This window comes from Falco rusticolus, chromosome 11 (assembly GCF_015220075.1).
Source record: "Falco rusticolus isolate bFalRus1 chromosome 11, bFalRus1.pri, whole genome shotgun sequence".
Taxonomy (NCBI): Eukaryota; Metazoa; Chordata; class Aves; order Falconiformes; family Falconidae; genus Falco; species Falco rusticolus.
The window spans coordinates 355,156-374,781 of NC_051197.1; the positions used below are offsets into that span (position 1 = coordinate 355,156).

At 48.4% G+C, this 19,626-nt stretch overlaps 1 protein-coding gene across 1 annotated transcript; it reads right to left on the reverse strand.

Annotated features, from left to right (window-relative positions):
• Positions 1–8,666: 8,666 nt before the first annotated feature.
• On the reverse strand, positions 8,667–17,573 carry TYW3 (tRNA-yW synthesizing protein 3 homolog). The gene is made up of 6 exons (XM_037404836.1): positions 17,350–17,573; positions 16,960–17,040; positions 12,245–12,343; positions 11,356–11,427; positions 10,917–11,050; positions 8,667–10,138 (listed from the first exon to the last, which is right to left on the reverse strand). The coding sequence occupies exons 1-6, from the start codon at positions 17,521–17,523 to the stop codon at positions 9,916–9,918; spliced, it is 783 nt and encodes a 260-aa protein (XP_037260733.1). The 5' UTR covers positions 17,524–17,573; the 3' UTR covers positions 8,667–9,915.
• Positions 17,574–19,626: the final 2,053 nt, after the last annotated feature.

The window sequence follows — 19,626 nt, forward strand, 5'->3', positions numbered from 1 at the left end:
TAGCCATCCTCCGCTGGCCAGCTCGCAATGGTGACTGGAGCCACAAAGCTGGGAGTTAGGGGGGCTCTATAGCCAAGGAGAATGGCTACACGTGTATGAAATGGGTCGCTTCCTTTCCCTTCTGTGGTCCTCGCAGAGCAACACCCTTCCGTTCGTAAAACTAGCCAGAACACAAGGGATGTGTACAGATCTTGCAAGTCACCATGCTGGCAAACCCAGGTGTATTTTGTCAGTTCTGAGAAAAAAAGCTTTGAGTAGACTGCTGGGTGATGGCAACTGGCTGACGTTTTTCAGCGTTTGTTTTAAACAAAACCTCCCCTGAAATAGAAGTTTTGAAAAAAATTCCCTAGGAAAATAATAAACAGTTGTGCCAGACAAATAACTGCTTTTTCTGCCCCAAGACTTCATTTGAGCTGAAACCTTAACCAAATAATGGTTCAAAATTCAACATTTTTTTCAGTTGATGGAAGGTTCTTGTCAAATGAATCGATACACCCTGTGGGAACGCGGAGTTAGGTGGCAAAGGCAAGGGCTATGGCTGCTCACTGCCTCCGACGCCTTCCCCTCAGGGCTTGTTTTAGGGACAGCCACAAACCTGTTGAAGGGATTTCTTCCTTGTACCACCCAGAACTTGCATTTCTCCAAAGCTGCGCTTGGATGGAGTTCGCAAGGGGGAAGTTCAGCTGTGTGCCGATCCCCGGGGCATGCTATGGAAAACAGGCCTTTTCCCAAGCATTATCTCACCCCCCTCGCTGGCCTTTACACCACGGGGGAAAAAGCAGATAAGTGAAAGCTGTGTTCTGTGGAAGATGAGAAACCAGAATCTCTCTCTGTTTCTCTCCAGGGCCCCCCAAAGATACTGCACATGATTTAGTCTCTAAAATGTTTATCTTTTTTAATCTGGCTTCTCGGCTCTGATCTTGCCTCAGGCAATGTGAAGCAGAAAACTCATTGAAGTATAGCTTTTTAAAAGTCTAAGCTCTCCTGAAGTAAGTTTTCTGCGGCATGTAGCCTTCACAGGGTCATCAATGCACTTGCTTAGGATGGCCAAAATTATTTATTAAGGACTTTAAGATTTATTTGCAGATAAAACTGCTTGTTCCACCAGAGACTTGCTCTGCGGCCAAAGGGCTGAGATGGTGAGCTGGATCAGCTGGGGAGCCAAGACATGTAGGGAGAAAGAAAACGGGCACGTGTCAAACCTCCGAGTGCTGGCCCCAGAGTGGCTGCCGAGAGGAGAAGGGACACGGGACAGGAGGGCAGAGCAGTGGCCATGGGGGCAAGGATGGGCAGGGTCCTGGGGACAGCAGGAGGACAAGGTGTGGGGAGACGGGGCATGGAGTGGCACTGGCGGAGCTGTCCTCCTCCAGGCAAGGGCTCGGGCAGCCCTGGCCACATCGCAGAACTGTCCTCACCGAACGGTGACTGCGGTCGGTGCTGGCACGGGCTCGCGTGGGATGTCGGCAGCTTGCATGGGATACTGTTTTCAAAAGTGGCGGTAGGGCCTGGATGCTCCAGTTTGCGTTCTGTTTTGCAAGGTGTTTAGCAAGACCCACTGCCTGTCGGGGAGGTGCTTGCCCCCCTCGTGGGGCAGGCGGGCAGTGGCCAGGAGCGGGGTGTCCCTGGCCAGCTGCAGTGCCCGTGGCGGGCGGACCTCTGGGTGCCTCTGTGCACCCACGGGCAGCCTAGGAGCCCCTGCTGAGCAAAGCCTTTCACTGAGACAGTTAGAGCCTGGCGCTTCGTTGCAACCACGTTTCAACATTTTGATTGCCCTTGTGTTATTTTTGTCATGCCGGACATCCTGGTAATTTTAATTACCTTAGACAGAAGAGCTGGACAAAGGGCAATTATTCTGGGTCATGTTTTGCATAATTTTGCATCTTTTTTTTCTTCTCTAGTTCTATTGGCCTGATTGCAATGGATGCATTAGCACGATTTACAAAGCTAGTAACAAATGGAGGGGGCTCGTTGTGGGTCTTTGCCCATAGCTGAGATGGCGACATCAGGGAGTCCAGCAGCGGCTCGAGGCTCGGCTCTGCTGCGTGGGGTCTGGCTCTCCATCCCCAGAGCTTCTGTGGTGCTCGGTGGCTCTGCCAGCTTTGCAGGCACAAAACCCTCACCGGTCAGTGTAGCTGTGAGGATCAGGTCAAGCTCCTCACTCCTTCCAGTGTACTTGCACCCTCCCTAGAAACCAGTGTGCTTCAGAATATATGTGATTAATTATGTAAATGCTCCAATTATAGTCTGGGTGAGCTGCTTAGATGGACAAGTGCAACTAGGTACATTTATCTAAACACAAGGAAACGGGGTGGATGGGTTTGGTTCTTGGCACTGGGATCAAGCAGGAACAACAGTTCTCATGCGGTGTTATGTTAGCAATATCTAGCATAAATGAAGGATGACTTAAAGGCAGAGGCTCTCTTCTGTCTGCGTCCCGCCTTGGTATTTTCACAAAACAATCCTTTGCACTTCACTCTGTACTCTTTGTGCTTGTTAAAAAGGTAAAGAGGACGCAGCACAGTGTTTTTTGAGTCTGTGTTTGGATTTTGAGTGTGGTTTGTTAATTGCTTGTGATGTCCTGGTCAGAAATGTGCCTTGTGTTGCCGCTGGTGAATGAGCAGTGGAAGCCCAGACCCCCGGCCCTTGCCCAGGGGCTGGCGAGGGAAGGGTCCAGTCAGGCACGAAGGAGGCAGCAGGAGCACGGGGAGCGGATGGGTGCACGTGGCGAGGGGCCAGGGAGACCCAATGCCCGGCTGCCAGGCCTTGGGAGGGAAAGTGGCACCTGGACTGTGCCCGCTGCCGCGGCACGTTTGTGTGGGACAGCGCTTCCTGGGCTGGGGGTGCACAGGGCTGGTCACCGCACCCTGGGGCAGAATGCTGGGCAGCTCGCTGGCATGAGCAAGGGCAGGAGAAACACTCTCTTTCCTTGGGTGAAAATTTCATCAGGGTTGTATCGACTCTCTCCCCACCACTGTCCTGGCAGGGCTTTCAGGTGAAGGTGCGTGTTGGTGCTCTGCAAGGGTGTGCTGTAAATACAGATTTACGAAAGCAAATAATTTCTGCCATTGCATTTTGACTTCGCTGTGCATTCCCTCTGAGTCTAACGTGTTTGGTGTTTTTTCCTGGGTAATGCTGAAACAGATTCTTCCCTTTTCCAAAGTAATTTCTTTTTGTAAGTCTTCCATTACCTTATTCACATAAGCTTGCTAACTGGGCTGAAATATGAGCTGGTTGTGTGGCTAATTTTCCCCTTGATATACGGGACCCTCCAAAATGATGGCTTTGGAAAACAAATGACTGCAAAACAGAAAGAGAGTTACAAACCTATACTAAAATATCTGTTCTGCTGCATTTGCAGTCCTGTTATTTTCACTCTTCCTGTTTTTACACACAGTAGCCAGTACTACCTTTCTAACGCAGCGTTACATTACATAGCACAGCCTGGCTTCTGTGCTCCTGGGGCCTGTCACACCATGCAGTTGTGGATTTGGTGGCATTTCAGTGCTACACTGCTTATTTTAGGGATACACCAGTGGACCAAGGAGGTATGTTTTATGTGGTTAGTTGACATAGAGTTTCTGCCTGCAAATGTACTCCGAAGCAAAATACAGCTATCTCAGAGCAGGAGAAGTTAAAGAAATAAAGTAGGTATTTGTGGCTTCCTATAGGTGTGCTTGTGTGTTTCTGGATGCCACGAGCCAGCGGTTTCTGCAGGTTGGCATCTGAGCCGGGCTGGCCGCAGCGCAGGCTGCACTGCCTTCCCTGAGCCAGCTTTGCCTCGCCAGCCGTGCACAGGCTGGGCAATGCCAGCCTGGAGATGCTCGGGGGACGGGGTGACACAGGTGGTCTGTGAGGCATCTGTCCCTTGCACCGCGACTCCCTCAGCTGTGTTGCACACCTCCGGAGCCAGTCTGGGAGAAGCTGTAAAATACAAGATACCAGCAAAACAGATGATTTCTGGAAAGAAACTATATTAATACAAGCTCTTAGGCTTGAATCTAGTTTTCAGGCAAACAAAACTGTGAACCCTATCACCTAGACACCCATCGGTGCTTTTGGTTGACTTCAGTCATTTAAGCAAGTCACTTCATCCCTGTTTCTCATGAAACTGCAGATTTGTTATATGCTGTGGAGTACAGATGACACCCTAGGTGGCTCCAGCTGTCTCCTTTCAACTTCATACTTGGAATTAAACTTCACACAATATTTTCATCCCACCCCCCCCCCCCCCCGAAAAAAGAAGTAGGGGGGAGGAAAAAAGAAAAAAGGTGAGGAAGGAAGGGGTGGGAGGAGAAAAGACAAACACAAAATGCAGTTCATGGAAAAATATCTCTGCTCGATGGAGGCTGAAAGGTGGCAGCTGTGCCGAAGTAGTGGACCCTAAATCACTGAGTAAAAAAGCAGGGAAAGCTCTGATTGCTCCTAGTACAGTAGTGAATGTGTGCTTTCAGCCACAAATCAAGCAAGCTTAAAAAAAAAAAAAAAAAAAAAAAAACCAACGGAAAAAACCCACCAGACTCAATCAAGCAATAATGGCCTCCACTTCACAATCAGACAAGTGCTTCTACTTCAGAAATCCTACCATTTATGGCTGATTGCTAACCCTGGCCTCATTTCTCATCTAAAGGGCGAGTAATAATTTGGAAAAGGAATTATAACAACTTCCCAACCATTTGGTAAATCGTTATTATTTTAAAGAGGTGTTGGGAGGCTGTTGCTGTTTGTCAGATATTTTTTTTTCCTGCTGCTGCTCTACCACTTCCACCACACTGATTCTCACTGATGTCACACTAGAAGGACAGTAATGTGCAGAGAAAATATGTAAGAAAGAAAAGCTCAGAGCGATACTCTGATCACAGGGCTTCGGCGTGCTAAAAAGTTGATATGAAGGCACACAAAGAGGGATGAAATGGCTCTTTCCCTTTGTCACTATATAGTGCCCAGAGCCTTGCACCGGGATCCGCGGCTGCGCTGAGCGCGAATGCTGCTGCCGCCCAGCAGCTCCTGGGTGGATGACTCGAGTGGAAGCCGCCTGGCTCAGGACCTTCCCAGAGGAGGGGGTGTGTGTGTGTGTGTGTGTGCAGCCGGGGTTCCGGGGGGCTCGCTACGGAGGGGCTGCCACGCACCCAGCCCGGCGAGAGCCGCCTCGGCAGCACCCTGCCCGGCCGGGGCTGCCCAGCCTGGCGGAGCCAGCGCTTTGCGGTGCCGGTCCCGCTGGCACTGCCTGCTCGTAGGCAGCATCGGGAGGGACAACGTTAATCGTTTACCCGACGGGTTATCTGGATGGGAAATGCGCGGTGCTTTCGTCTAGGACCCTGATATGCCAAGTGCATTTATTGCACTTGTTTTCCGGTTTCAAGCATGGAGAACCGCATATGTAAATATTTCAGTATTTATGTAAATATTTATTCCAACATCTTCCGCAAGTCTGTCATGATTTTCATATGTGTATTTTCTGGGGAGAAAACGCTGAAACAGACTCAGACAGTGTGCCTTCCAGCCATGAATGTCGCTCCTGCCCCGGGTCAGAATGCAGGCTCCGGTCAGACGCCGCTGTTCCGAATGACAAAGCATTTAAAACCAGATGCGATGTGACGCAGAGAAAAAAACCCAGGGGGACCTGTGTGCACTTCACCTGGGTCAGCTCATCCTGTTGAAATCATGGTAGTGTTTTGATAACGGCAGGCATTTGTGATCAAAATACCTATTTTAGTGAATTGAGGACAAAATGGGATGCCATCATTTCCCTGGATGGATGTGGTATGTGTTACGAAAGGGATGATCAGTGTGTTTTGGAGGATGGCAAAATTTCATTCACTGACTTGGAAGATAAGCACAGCAACAGCTTTCATGCAGTGTTATATCCCTTATTTCTGGTTTGTGTTGTCAAGATATCTGTTGCCACAGTTATTTAAGTCTGTCTTTTAAATGTGATTTGAAGAGGGACCGATTCAAAAATTTTCAGTGACCCAGTGATATCTGAACTACTTACTGGAAAACAAAAAGTATAACGCTTCAGTCGAAATAACAACTTGGAATGTGTTTTATTAAATAGAGTTCATTTAATATTACCCTAGAGTGCCGTGGCTTTGGAAAGTGCGTTCTTGAATTTGAACTTTCATACCTGGGTAATAGGAAGGAGGGGAAAATGGTCGTTTGTAATATTGCATATTTTGGGCCAAGTTCTGATCCCACATAAGCCCAGCCATGGCGTTTCTGCCTGTATTTTCCAAAAGTGGCGTGTCCCTGGGTCCTGTCTATTGCTCCGAGGTGAGGATGGTGCAGGGAAAACACGTAGATCCTGCACAGAACTGTACATAAAATTCGGCTGTATTTTACTTTCGTGTCACTGCTGTATTTCCGCAGTATTTCTGAGGTCGGTGGATTCTCAGTGAAACAGAACCAGGTTCAGTCTCAGTGGAACTGAAGAAAATTGGGATTAATTTTGCCGCTGAAATTGTTCCACAAAATAATGGAAAAAGGTCGCTTATACGCATAAACTCGGGGCGCATTTCATTTGTAAATATTCCCTGATTTTTTTTTTGTGGGCAATGTTATGCAAAGATATTTAAATTAGCAGATTATAAAAGAGCAGCACTGCCAGTTCAGCACTGACACAGGAGTGAGCGATCAGGGGCGGAAAAACTCAGAAAGCGAAGGGATCCGTTTACATCCCCGTTCGCGGAGAACCGGTGGCCACCCTGCGGGGAACGGGTCTTGCCGGTCCCGCCGCTCGGTACCTCAGGGCTCGCGGCGGCTCTCGCCGTCCGCAGGCAGCGGCCGCCGCTGGGTTCGGCTCTTGGAGGGGCGGCGTGAGCGGGGCCGGGGCCGGGGGGGGCAGTGGCGGGGTCGCGGGGCTCGGGCTGCCGCCGCGCACTCGCCGCTTGGCGCCCGGCGGTGGCTCGTTCCCCCCGGCGGGGCGGCCGCGGCTCGGGGCGCGGAGCGGGGCCGCCTGGCAGCGCCCCCCGCAGCCAGCCCCCGGCCCGGCGGGGCGCGGCCGCTGCGCCGCAGGGCAGCCGGCAGCGGGGGGTCCCTCTCTGCGGGGCTCGGCGGCTGCGGGCGCCGGGAGCCTCGGCGTGGGGCTGCGGCGCCGCTTAGGAAGCTGTCGGGCGGGCAGCGGGTGCGGCGGCTCCGGCCACCGGAACTGGGAGCACGGCGGGGCCGGCGGTGGGCGGCCCCGTGGGGGGTCCTGCGGGGCACCGACCGGGTCCCTGCCCTCGCCCAGCGCGGGGCCCTGCGCCCCAGCCCCAAACCGGGACCCAGGGAGCGGAGCAAGCATCTCCGAGCCTGCCCCCGCAGGGCAGCGTTACAAGCAGTGCGGAACCGCGCCGGAGCGGTGCCCCGGCGGGACGCGGGCGGGGCCGGTACGGGCCCCCCGGCACCTGAACCGGGCCCCCGCTCCGCCGAGCGCAGCGCATCCCCCCCCGCGCCCGTTCCAGCGGCGCTGCGGGACGGGAACGCAGGGAAGGCGTGTGCGTCCCCAGGATGCGGCGCTGGAATTAGCGTGTCTGCCGGCACGGAAAAGTGGTTTCACAATTAAACCATCAGTTTGTTGTTTGTTAACGTTAGGATTCTTCTTCTTCAAAAGAATCTAATTACAGTAACTACAAAACTTGATTACAGCGTCATTTGAGGAAAGGAATTATATTTTTTTGATAAAAATTCAACTGGTTTTGAGAAAAATATTCACCCCCCTGCTTTTAAAAGCAACAACTGCCACCTCCGCACACAAAAGCTGCCCACTGGGGCAGTGAGGAGGCACCTGGGGGGACGCTGGGACCCCCACCAGCAGGGATGGGGAGGGGGACAGCCAGCCAGCAGCTTTGCCGGGGGCACTGGCCTGCAGGATCCAGCCATCTCTTTGTGCTGAAGCAGATGTTGCTCCTTGTTGATGGAGCTCTGAGGCTTCAGTTCAGCTCCATGCAAAGAAACAGTTGTGCCTCAGGATGGGAAGGAAGCAGTATGAAAATTCACCATGGCAAAGGCCTGGGGCAGGCACGAGCCATGTCCCCACACCCCGAGGAGCTGCTGTCGCTTTGGCCTCCGTGGGGACCCTCGGCTGCTCCCCCGCTGCGTGCACAGCTCTCTGATCCCTGCTTTGCTCACCCACATTCCCGCTGCCATGGCCCCACTGTGTCCATGCGACATGGTCTGATCCCACCAGGCAGCTGGCACTTGCTGCACACCTCCCAGCAAGCAGCTTCACTGGCACCGGAAACAATCCCCGCATGGGCTCAGTTAGAGTTAAATGAGGATCAGTCCACCCAGATGCACGAGGTCCGAAACAGCATACACAGCGCACTACTTCGGAAGGTTTCTTGTGGTATTTCATCATCTTACACACTTTGTCATCTCATGAGCTGATGTTCTTTAATCTTCAAAACTTTTCACCAGTGCCTCTCCCCCTCCATGAAGGAGAAAAACAGTACAGCCTGCTCTTCCTGCTATTTGCTTAATTTGTGCTTGCAGCCAACAGTCAAGGGCAGCGTCAGCCACCTGGCATTTCACTTGACACAACTGCAACCTTCTAGCATGGACAGAAATGTGTTGGCCTCTCACTTTCCCCTGCCCCGACCGGGCACTGAGGTCTTTCAAGTGACCAGCAACAGTATGAAAGCAAGCACACCAAACTACTCAAGCTGTAAGTTAAAACACAAACAAGCAACTCAAAAGGTGCAAGGTTTTTTTTTTTTGAATGCCTGCTACTGGAAACATAGCCTAACAGATATTTCAGAATCTATTTAAAGCCACCAATTACTTTTCCTGTTGGCTGCCACCTAGTATATCAAATTTTTACAGGGGAATTAAAATGATCCCAAGACGCAGGCTTATGTAATGGAAACAATGACAACTCCCTACCTGTATGAAATGGGAGTTTCAGAGTTTCAAATAAACCGTGTCCTTTAGTCACGGTCTTGCTTTGCAGTGATAGCGATCACCCCGTCATAGAGGGAAGGGCTCACAATTCACTGTTGCTAAGGTTTGCAAATCAACCATTTTTCTGAAAAATACAGTATGGAGTGACTACTCCAGTGGTACAATACAAGAATGCATAAATTACTGCACTGGTTTATATTTAGCACTGATGGCACGTCAGTGGTCACAGCCTGGTAAGAGAGCCTGTTACTGTGTGCTTCGGTTGACTTTCTGCCCAACAGCCGGACCTGAGGCTGGGTGCTGGCCGCACAGAACAATACGCGAGAGAGCTAACCAACTGTCGGCGTACAGAGCTGGCTAAAAGATACAAAGAAAAATAACGCTTAATGGCCACTGGCCGAGGGAAGCAGAACACACGAACACCATGGGGCTGGAGCCTGCAACACAGCGAAGTGCAGGAAAACAGCATCAACCCTGCTGCCCAGAGCAACGCTCGGGATGGACCCTGAAGCTGGCACAGAGCAGCATGTAGCTTCTGCTTTCCTATTCTAACCCCGCACCAGGCACTGCTCTTCAGCTGACCAGTATGTGGTTCTGAAAGGGCCATCTGTGTTGGTGCACACTGTTGTGCAGAGGTTGTAGAGGCATTAAAAACCTTCATGGATAATAACTCGGTTTTTAAGAGTTTCTCTGCTCTGCAAAAATCAGAAGGCCAAAACCCAGCACTGGGAACTGAAATGCTTCCATGGAGAACATGGCTGAAGGCTGTAGCAGTTATTTTTGTGATAACTGACGGACAGAGTAAAAGATTGTTAAATCAACAGTGCTGTTAAAAAAAACTGACAACCCAAAATATTCTAAGGGTTTGCTCTCTCTGCTTCTGTGGCACTAAACCTGTTTGCAATTCTGTTTAATTACCTTTTTTTCTGCTAAATGTCCATGAGAGTGTTGCTACCTAGAAAAGAGTAGTATTTATATCTCTTACAAAGAGCATTACAATTATTATTCAGTTTGCCATTTGCTTTCAAATGCCTTAGTCTATATCAGGATTTCAGCAAAAATACCAAGACTGCTTTCTGTATCATCCTCGGGCTCCAATGCTTCATTGTGATCCTTTGGAGAGGTATGTACGTCTTGTTCTTGAATGGTCTTTCTCTTTCTTCTGCGAACGTACACAGCACGACTTTTCGCTGTCTCCTCAGACGGTGAGTTGTTTGCACTGATGGCAGTTTTCAAAGCTAACTCTAAGCGTTTGTAGAATCTAGAAGGAAACAATTGTGTAGTTGTTATTTTTGTAGGTTTGCTCAGGATCTGCTACTCTGAGAAACTAATGCTTTTGTAACATAAAACATGCTAAGAGAAGAAAATTGTTACTAATGTTGAAATATTCTAGCCGATACTGGAAGAAAAATTAGAAATATCAGCACATGTCCTTGTGTATGCCATGTCACTTCTCTCTGTAATGTTTGTATGTTAGAAATCAATTAGTGGATATACTCATGTGCCATTAAGACCCTGGTATCAGGTTAAATGTTTGATGAATGATGGCGTTAATGATCAGATGGACTGCAACTATTAGCAATTACTTTTAACAAACAGGGAGATATTTTAAATGTGGACATACAGCAAGAAACTGGTCTTAGTACATGTAGGTGTCTCTCCAGAGTCCTTTTCATCCTCGTGCACTTTTGGATCTTCTGCCTGTTCTGTTCCTCAGTTGGATACAAAGGTAAAGACCCAAAGTTCATGTCACCTTCCACCACCTTCATAAATCATCAGTTTTGGAAACTATACAAAGCATTTAGTGGATTAAAGTGTGCACTGTGATCTAAATACTTCTGAAATGGTTACTGTCGTAGAATAGCAAATGCTGTTATCATTGGAAAAAGAAACTTAAGCCCCATTCAGTAACAAAGAGTCTGCAAATTATAGGTTTTCACTTAAAAAGTGTATAGTCTTCAGAGCTCAAAAAATTAATTTAAATTCCATTTCACACTTTGGGGGGGTTGTCTGGTTTGTGTTGGTGTAATCTTACAAACCTGTCAATCCTTCTTATGTTTTCTTCCATTTTCTGATTAGCTACGTGTATCAGAAATTCAATATATTCTTCAGAGACCATCAATTTCCCCTTGTGGCTCAATGGAACTTCTAAGCAATGAGTGCTCCGGACAGCCTAAGAATACACACACACAGATGGGTTTATCTAGAATAATTTTTTTCATTTTATGAAGGTGATTTAAATAAATTTTAATATGGGGAGTTCATTACAGAAAAAAAAAAAAACCCAAACCAATCCCACTTATCCACACAACTGGTTCGTTTGCTGTCAAAGCGGAAGGGTGTTTCTTTGCTACAGTGTGCCCTGTGACAGCTGTCTATCACATTACAATTTAGATCTTGGCTCGTAAAAAAAATCAAGGTTAAGAGTAACGATATGATTTAGTTACGTTTCTTACAGGGGAGTAGGAAAGTCCTTACCATTGTAATTTTTCCTCCTCTGCCAACTGTAATACCAGAGTTCCTGAACCCAGATTCAATAGCCACTGAATGCTGTGGAACAAATAAATGCCTTAAATAGGTCTTATACACTTTCACAGAGCAACAAATAATTACGGATGGGTTGCAATGCAACTTACAATTTCAGTGTTGCAAAAAAACTTCTTCAAAGCCATCTCCCCAAATTAATGCAGTAATAATTACATTGAAATGCTTTTAAGATCAAGCCCACGCAGCATCACAAATCGCAGCTGTTTTTTCAAAGAACCACAGTCAATCTTGGTTGTCTAATCTTAGCCCGTTAGTGCAGGCAGGACATTAACATCTCTCTGGGTGCTGTACTATTTTATCTTGAAGAGCCGGTAACCATATAGACAGTCGTGCAATACTTTTATAGCTAAAAGTACAGCAGTACTAGAAAAGAAACTAACCACCTCTCTTTTTACATTAATAAAGGAACAAACCCATCACACGTTACTCTCCAGAATAATTCTGGAAAAGCAGAAGGCAAAAGTACCACACAATTAGTTGAAACACTGGAGCCAAATGATATCTAAAATACCGCTTCGCTTTCAGCCAATGAAAGCAGCCCCAGCTCACTGGGATTTTTTTTTTTACCAGGCAACCTGCTTCAGCTCGAAGACTGAACTGTATTCAAGTAATTTTGTTTCCTAAAAAGTACAGCAAAACCTCTATCAAGTTTAAAGCTGTATTTTCTTCATCAGCTTACTTTTACTACCCTAGTTACTAAACATACAGCACATTTGGGACTATTCTTAAGTGCTAATGCTTACTCAGGAGCCAATACTGTTACTTCTACAGCAAGGAATATAACGGAACAGCAGCGTAACGTTGTTTCATGTGATTTTACCAGAAGCTGTGCATCTTGCAGCTCTTGACATAGCACATGAAGAACAAACGGTTCAAACTTCAGCACAATGTCGCCAGTGGCTTTCTCTAGTGCTTTCATCTGGAAAATACACCAAAATATTTACATTAATACTGCAAGTGTGTGTACTGTTAAAAAAAAGAAAATAATAGCTAGTCGGTGTGAAACAAGCACTGAAAATGCAGCAAATGAGTTCCACGCAACCAGGTTTGTTCATCTGCTTTTGATTTTTCATTGCTCGTAATACACAAAAATTCCATGGATTTCCATGATTCTGTTTACATAACTGATTAGGTTTGATAGAAATTAATCACAAGGTGGACTTTAAAAACTTGGAAAAGTGTGCTTGCCTGTTTATTTCTTTGTACATTCAAACAAATCTATACGGTTAGTACAGCATTGGAAGAGGACTGCCTTATTGCAGTCATGTGCAAACTGAGTAGGTTTGGGTTGGTTTTTTTGTTTGGTTAGTTTTTTTAAACTGTTCTTTAAAATCAGAAGCACTTTAAGTACATTCCCTAACTTCAGGAAACTTTATGGGGTTCAGCATGTTAAATTCATGGCCTAACATACTTGATCACATTCTAATCTTAGTTTAAATAATAATGTGTAGCCCTATGTAAGAGTTGTAAAGATAAAAAAAAAATCAGGGGTTGAAATTAGAGGATAAAACCCACAAAACAAGAAAAAAAAAAGTAGTAACGTCATAATTATAAAATTCAAGAAATTACCTTCAGACCCCTCAGTTCTGCTAGAAGACTGAGATGCTAGTGGCAATTTTTCCTGGATTTGTGAGCGTGGAGAAAGCTATGTAATAGTAAGCCATGCAGAATGTTATAATACCTCTACTTTTCTATGCTATCTTTATGCAGAGAAATCTTAAGAGCCAATATTACCTTCTTCCATTCAGAAAGGTTGCTTTGAGGCAGTTATATTACTTATTTCATTGTATGATTATTTAATCATAAGCACTGCTTGCCCCCCCTTCTTGTCTGCCTTCACTTCCTTAATTCATAGCACAAAAAAAATTTGCCATGTTAACTTGGGAAATTTCAGCTATTTTCCCATACTTTGGTGTTTTGTCTAGCCCTTCTCATCTTTTTTGTAAAATGAAAATATTAAATAAAACCTCCAGGAAATAATCAAATTCATACGCTTTTTAAAGACAGGATGGCATAAAAGAAAACTGCTGAAGTAACACTCTCTTGTCCTTTCCTTTAAACATTGAAAGGTATTTAAATGTATTTAAGCAGCATGTCCTCCATAAATGTTCTTGTTTTAAGTTGAAAGGCAGGTCTTTCTGCATGGGTAAGCTTGAAATTTGTGTGCCAGATTAAAAAAAAAAAAAACCACAACAAAAAAAAGCCCAAGCAACACAGCTGTACTAAAGCTGATGAGAACAAGCAACAATCAACACTGCATAATGCAGTGTTGTACAGAAATACCTAAGGTAACTTATTTAGCATTTGCTTGGGTCTGGAAATGAGTTGTGTTGACACAGTGCTCCACTGAGGTGAATTCACCCTGCCCCAAGAGTGTGCTAGCATGGTCAGCTTCCTTATCCAAAGCTGGGCTCTGCAGAGTTTGCATGGTTTCTCCTCGTGCTCAGTGTGCCGTCGGCTTGGTCTGGGTGGATTTCAGCAGAACACACATCCATGCAGCAGTCCGTCGGCACTCACGGTGCCCAACACCAGCTGGGACCCGCCACGGGCCTGTGTGTCCCCCTTCAGACACATTTCCGTGACCTCTTTTCAGACACCTTCCCACGTCTGAGAACTCCGTTCGAGCCATCTGAGCAACACAGGGTCCTGCTGCAACAAAATGGTCTGTGTCCACTGTGGCTGGAAGCCAAGCCAGACAGACTTGTCTCTGAGACAAGCATTGTAACAGAGAACACATTATGAGTGCGTGTGATATTGGTGAGGGTGTTTTTAAGGGTTTCTGTTTCTCTGAAAAGGCAAAGTAATTTAGCAGATACCCTAGAGGCAGCTTTTCAGTGGGAATACAACTAGTTAAGAAAGTCATACCAACTGAAATAATCTATGCATGTTAGCACCACCCCAAAGCTGTCTTACAATACTTGTATCCTTAAAAAGCTTATTAACAGAACAAAGTATTTTCAGTAGAGGGTTTTTTATTATCTTACTGTGTCTAAGTAATTAATTTCCTGCAAACTCAATTTAACAGGGAAATACTGAAAGCCATTTTCTATTAAGTCCAAGAAGTCTGAGGCCCAAGATTTGCTCCCAGTGAAGCTGATGGGAAAAACACCCAACGGGAATAGGTTTAGGCCCCTCACCTCTGAACAGTTGGTCTAACGGCTCTTATGAAATGACAGAAAGTACCTGCCTGTGCTATCTAAAAAAGCTCACACAAATGAACCCCCCCCTGTTGCAAACACTGGAGCCAAAGCAGAGAACAACTGACTGTTACATGACTAACCACGGCAGCACCTTCATGCAACGCAGAACGCGGCCCTTTATCTGGAAAGGGTGTACCTTGGGGTACAGCGAATGCATTCACTGCAGCGCTGCACCACTGCAGCCACGTCACCCACTCGGGCACGAGTTAGCGTGGTAAGGGCAGTGCACAGCCCCATTGCATGTGGCAAAACCTGCTCACGAGAGAGGGATGCACTGACACTCAAGCTAGATGCTTGGAAGGTTTGCCAGCAGTACACCAACCCAGCAGCTGACGGAACACGATATGGGTCCGGGTGGGCAGAACTATGTGCACACAGGTCCTGGTGGAAGCGAACGCTCTGCACACGCACGTCTTAAAAGTATTAAATGGCAGCTGGCCAAACGTACATTCAAAAATCCAGAGTCGAAGGTGGTTGAGATCTGCACCAATCGTGTACAAGGAAACAAGTATACCAGTTCAGTTTTACTCTATTGTGTAATAACAAGGTTATATTTGTGTCGTATCAATAACCTTGCAAAGTACTGCGTAATAAATGATGCCTTTTCTCTAAGCATTGGGAGGATAAAGGGATAAAAATAAATTACAAAACAAATATCCTATGTTCATATTGTTTGGGTTAATATCTGCAGTTTGGTCAAATGTTCTGACAGCCGAGACGCACAACACACAGCGTACAAGATCCTGACTTCCCTTCTCATCTCCTAAATACTGCACTAGCAAAGCTTTATTACACATTAGAGTACAGTAATTTCAAAATTAATCAAACACTTTTTTCTTACATTTTCAACTCATGTATAAAAAAAAAAATCCCATCTACCTGTTAAAGGGAACAGGAAAAAAAATATCAGAGTATTTCCTCTCATAAGAAGAGTCAGCAACAACCTGCTGTGTCCTACTCAGCCTCAAATTTGCTAATGGAAATTTCAGCAAGCTCTGCTTTGCTAGAACAAATACTAATGAAGGCAAGTATTTTGGAGTAGATTTTTTTTGTACATGTCTGAGAATGCATGCATGTGGTAAAGTGAGCTATGAACCGAATGAGAGAATTCTGTCCTTGTAACTGCTTCTTTTTTGGGACAGGCAAAGCAAAGAGATGTACGCAAAGAGCAGACTATTTTTGAAGGCATACCAGAAACCCCCCCTCTCTATTTTTTTCAATTTCAGTGGATTTTAAGATACTAAATTAAAATGCAGTATTAGAGATTCACCGTTAGACTAGTTCCAGATGTCTGTACATAAAAGGCTGTTAGCACAGCAAGCTGGACTCAAGATTGTTAAATTAAAGACAGGGTTTTTTAACTCAAGACAGTTTAACTGACTTGAAGGAGTTACTATATACAAAGCGAATGTGCTCACTGGCATGCTTACCTGAACACATCTACATTAAATGTGGGAAACAAAAGAATTCACTTTGGTTGCTTCTGGAACTGCTGACTAAACCAACAAAGCAAGAACAGCCACAGCTTATGAAACAGTTAATGAACACAACACAAAATATTTGTTAATTACCATTACTGTGTCAACGTGCATGTCGGGCTCTAACTGCTGGAGAATGGGATAAGGGGCCACATCATCCTGCATCTGTGTCCTGCAGGTATGTTGCTGCTTGAGTAAGCACCATCTCGGATGCTGCCTGGCACAGAACTTTTAGGAGGCAAATGCCTAGCATCGTACAGCAATTGTTTATGGCATTAACAAGGAATATATGGCTTTCATTTAGCCCAGCACTGTCTGCTAATGCCTAGGTCACCGCTGTCCAAAGACCAAGTGAGTATACTCTACAGAAATTAAGCTTATTTTACTTAATACTAAGATAGGATAGGATAGTAAAATAGTATACTTAATAAAAGATAGGATAGGGAGTTTTTAAAATCAAATCTAGTCTCTGGTCGATACCTTGCCAGCAATCTAAGAAGGAAAAACAAAGAGCAGATAAAAACTGCACAAATGAAAAATGCATTGTTATACTAACAGTAAGCCTTCAGGAAGGGAAGAACACTTGCTTAGAAAAGCGCTGTTTCTGCTTACTTGGAATAAGGAAAGGGCTTTGAAAAAGTAGGTTTTTGAAAAAGAAGGTCTTAGACCTTCAAAACAGGTCTTAAGAATTTACCAAGTAAAAAACCTAAAGAGAAGTTTATTTTGAAATTAAGCGTGTCAACTCATTTCGGTACCGGGAATGAGACCCAAACATTTATTTGCGTTTCACACGACATTTTGGGTTCCGATAACATGAGGAGCACCGCGGGGCACGGCGGCCGCACCGCACCGCTTACCACATCGGCTTTGCCGCAGGCGTCGTGCGCGACCATGAGCCATCCGCAGTGTTTCTTCTGGATCCCGCAGCCGCCTGGGCCCTGGCAGTGAAGAGAAACGCCTGAGCCCGCGCTACGGGCAGGCGGTGGGGGATCTGCTGCGGCCGTGGGAAACGGCCCGGCACAAGCAATAGCGGCGCTTCCAAAAGCGCCCGTTCTCCGAGCGCACCTCGTAACGGCGGCTTAGAGCGGCCTGTCCGCGCCAGCCCAGGGGCACCCCCGGCCCCGCAGCGCCGCCGGGACAGCGAGACCCCAGGGGCCTGCCCGCCGGGCCCGGCCCCCGCCCGCTGCCCCGTACCCCCGGCCCAGCCCGGTCCCCAGCGCCGGCCGCGCCGCCGGGCCCGCACTCACCGCCGCGCTGCCCTGCGCCAGCACCAGGCGGCCCGAGCAGGAGCTGGTGGTGCAGAACCGCGCTCGCCCATTGAGGAGCTGCACGACAGGGGCAGCCCGCTCGTCCAGGCCGCCCTTCCTGCTGGCATCTACCCGTGCCAGGCGCCGCGCCTTCTGCTGCCCGAAGGCCGCCATCAGGGGGCGGCGGCACCGGGCCCCGCGCCGGCCCGACGGCAGCCCGCGAGGGCCAAGCCTCCCCGAGGGGCGGGCGGCCGGGCGGGGCGAGGGACCGCCCCCCGCTGCGCCCGCGCTCCGCCGCCGGCCGGCCCGGGCCCGCGCTGCGCCGCGGAGGTAGGCGGTGGGCGCAGGGGCCCCGGCGGCGGCGGCTGCGGCAGCGGGAGGGGCTCGAGCAGGGCGCGGCGCGGCGCCTCCCGCCGGCGCTGAGGGGACGGGGGCGGCGGTGGCGGGCCCGGGCTGTGTCTCCGCGCCGCGCTTCCCTCCCGAGCGGCCGGTGAGCCTCCCGGGAGCTGGGGCGGGCCCCGCCGGTCCCGCTGCGCCCCAGGCCTGCGGCGGGGGCCTGGACTCCGCTTCCCGAGCGGCCCGGCGCCCGGGCTGCCGGCGGCGCCCTGAGGCGGCGGAGGCCCCGAGCCGGCGGGGAGCCCGCCCTGGCGCCCTGCGGCTTGGCCCCCCGGGCCGCGGCCCGCCCGGCCCGCTCCCCGCCTGCCTGGGGCCGCCTCCGCCTCGCCGCCGGCCCCGCCTGGCGCCTGAGGCGCGGCCCCAGCCCAGCTCGGTGCCCGCTCGGTGCCGCGCTTGTCCGGCGGGGCCGCTGGGATCGCAGCGGGTCAGCTTTGACTCGGGGCCCCCCATCCGCGGGGGGTTTCCAGTGGGGCAGCGCCCGCACCCCGGCCGGCGGGCTGCGGCCCTGCCGCGGGCCCGCATTCTCCTCCCGTGGCCGCGGCTCGGCCCTATCCCGGCGGCTCGGCCTGTCCCGGCGACTCCGGCCGTGCGGCTGCCGCCTCCCCGTGGGGCTGCGCCGGGCCGGGTGTGCCAGCTGTGCCCCCCGTGCCGCGGGGGTTCGCTCGGTTGCCTGAAGGCCTCCTGCTGCGGGGTCGTTTGTTAAAATCTGCATCGCCGGTTTTTTCAGAGCAGGCGAGAGGCTGCCGTGTAATTGGGTTTATTACTGCTGCGTATAGAAATGACCTGTACTGCGGAGTTACTTGGCAGTGTAGGTTGTTTGTCATGACCTTTTGTCAAGGGAGGCCTTAGCAGTGTATGACCCTGCGACCAGTACTCTTCCTGATTCAAACAGGTAACCAAGGATGCGAAGCCTTACAGACTGTATCAGTTAAGAGAAAAGGAAAAAAAAAAAAAGAAAAAGCGGTTAAGTCAAGTACATTTAAAAGCTGTAATCATCTTTGGGAAAAAAACTGCCTCTGGCTACAACCCTGAAGTTCTTCAGCTGGAGCTGGCCAAAAGCCTGATCTCTTGATGTCTTTAAGGTGCCTGTCTGCTGTCCTGTGATTAACTGCTGAGTATCCAGTGAAGCTCTCTGGAGTCCGTCAAGATTCCTGAAAGAACCGTGTGTAGCTGTTGTGTAGGCAGTGTTTTGTTAGAATACTTCACGGATGAGTGTAGTTGTAGTAGCTTAATGTGTTGATAAATCATTATCACTTCCATTAGTGCATATGGAGCTGTGGGCTGCAGCAGTTGAGGGCTATGGTTGATGGTCTCTGTTACATATGGCAGCAGTGGTGAAATGCAGCTGGAACTAGGGACTAGAGTCTTGAATGCCTGCACTTTTTTTCCTGGATTGTTTTAATATCTTATGGTATCTTGGGTTTTTGATAACTGATTGTAGTTTTTTGTCGCTTTTTTTTACATACAGGGTTCATAGTAAGTAGGAGCAGTGACTGGAATCTCACTTGGCTAGGTTACCCAGTCAGCTAATGTACGACAGGCTGTTTTGCCAGAATGTAGTAGTGAATTGTCAGTGTTTTTCCCCAGAGTACTGTACGTGTCTGTGTATGTCATATCAGTGCCGTGTTCACAGAAGCTGCTCTAGAAATACTTCTACAGATAAATTATTTGCATGTGATTCTCTTAAAATCCATAAACTCCTGCAAATGGTAGTTTATTTTCTGCCTTTTGCAGATTTGGGGAAAAAAACCCAGAACTAAACAAATACACCCCCCACCCCAGTTTAAATCAGCAGTGAGGCTGTTTGATTTCTTTATTTTGAAGATGCAGAATAAATTATGAAGGCAATACAGTATTACTGTGGTTTCCTCCCCTCCCCAG

What these genes read in the sequence shown, in the direction of transcription:
- TYW3 (XM_037404836.1), bottom strand. Translation starts at nt 17,523, where the DNA reads ATGGCGGCCTTCGGGCAGCAGAAGGCGCGGCGCCTGGCACGGGTAGAT. An exon ending in CCTGCGGCAAAGCCGATGTG is followed by an intron (nt 12,344 to 16,959) that starts GTAAGCGGTGCG and finishes TGTATTTTCCAG; the next exon opens with ATGAAAGCACTAGAGAAAGC. An exon ending in TGCAAGATGCACAGCTTCTG is followed by an intron (nt 11,428 to 12,244) that starts GTAAAATCACAT and finishes TTTGTTCCACAG; the next exon opens with CATTCAGTGGCTATTGAATC.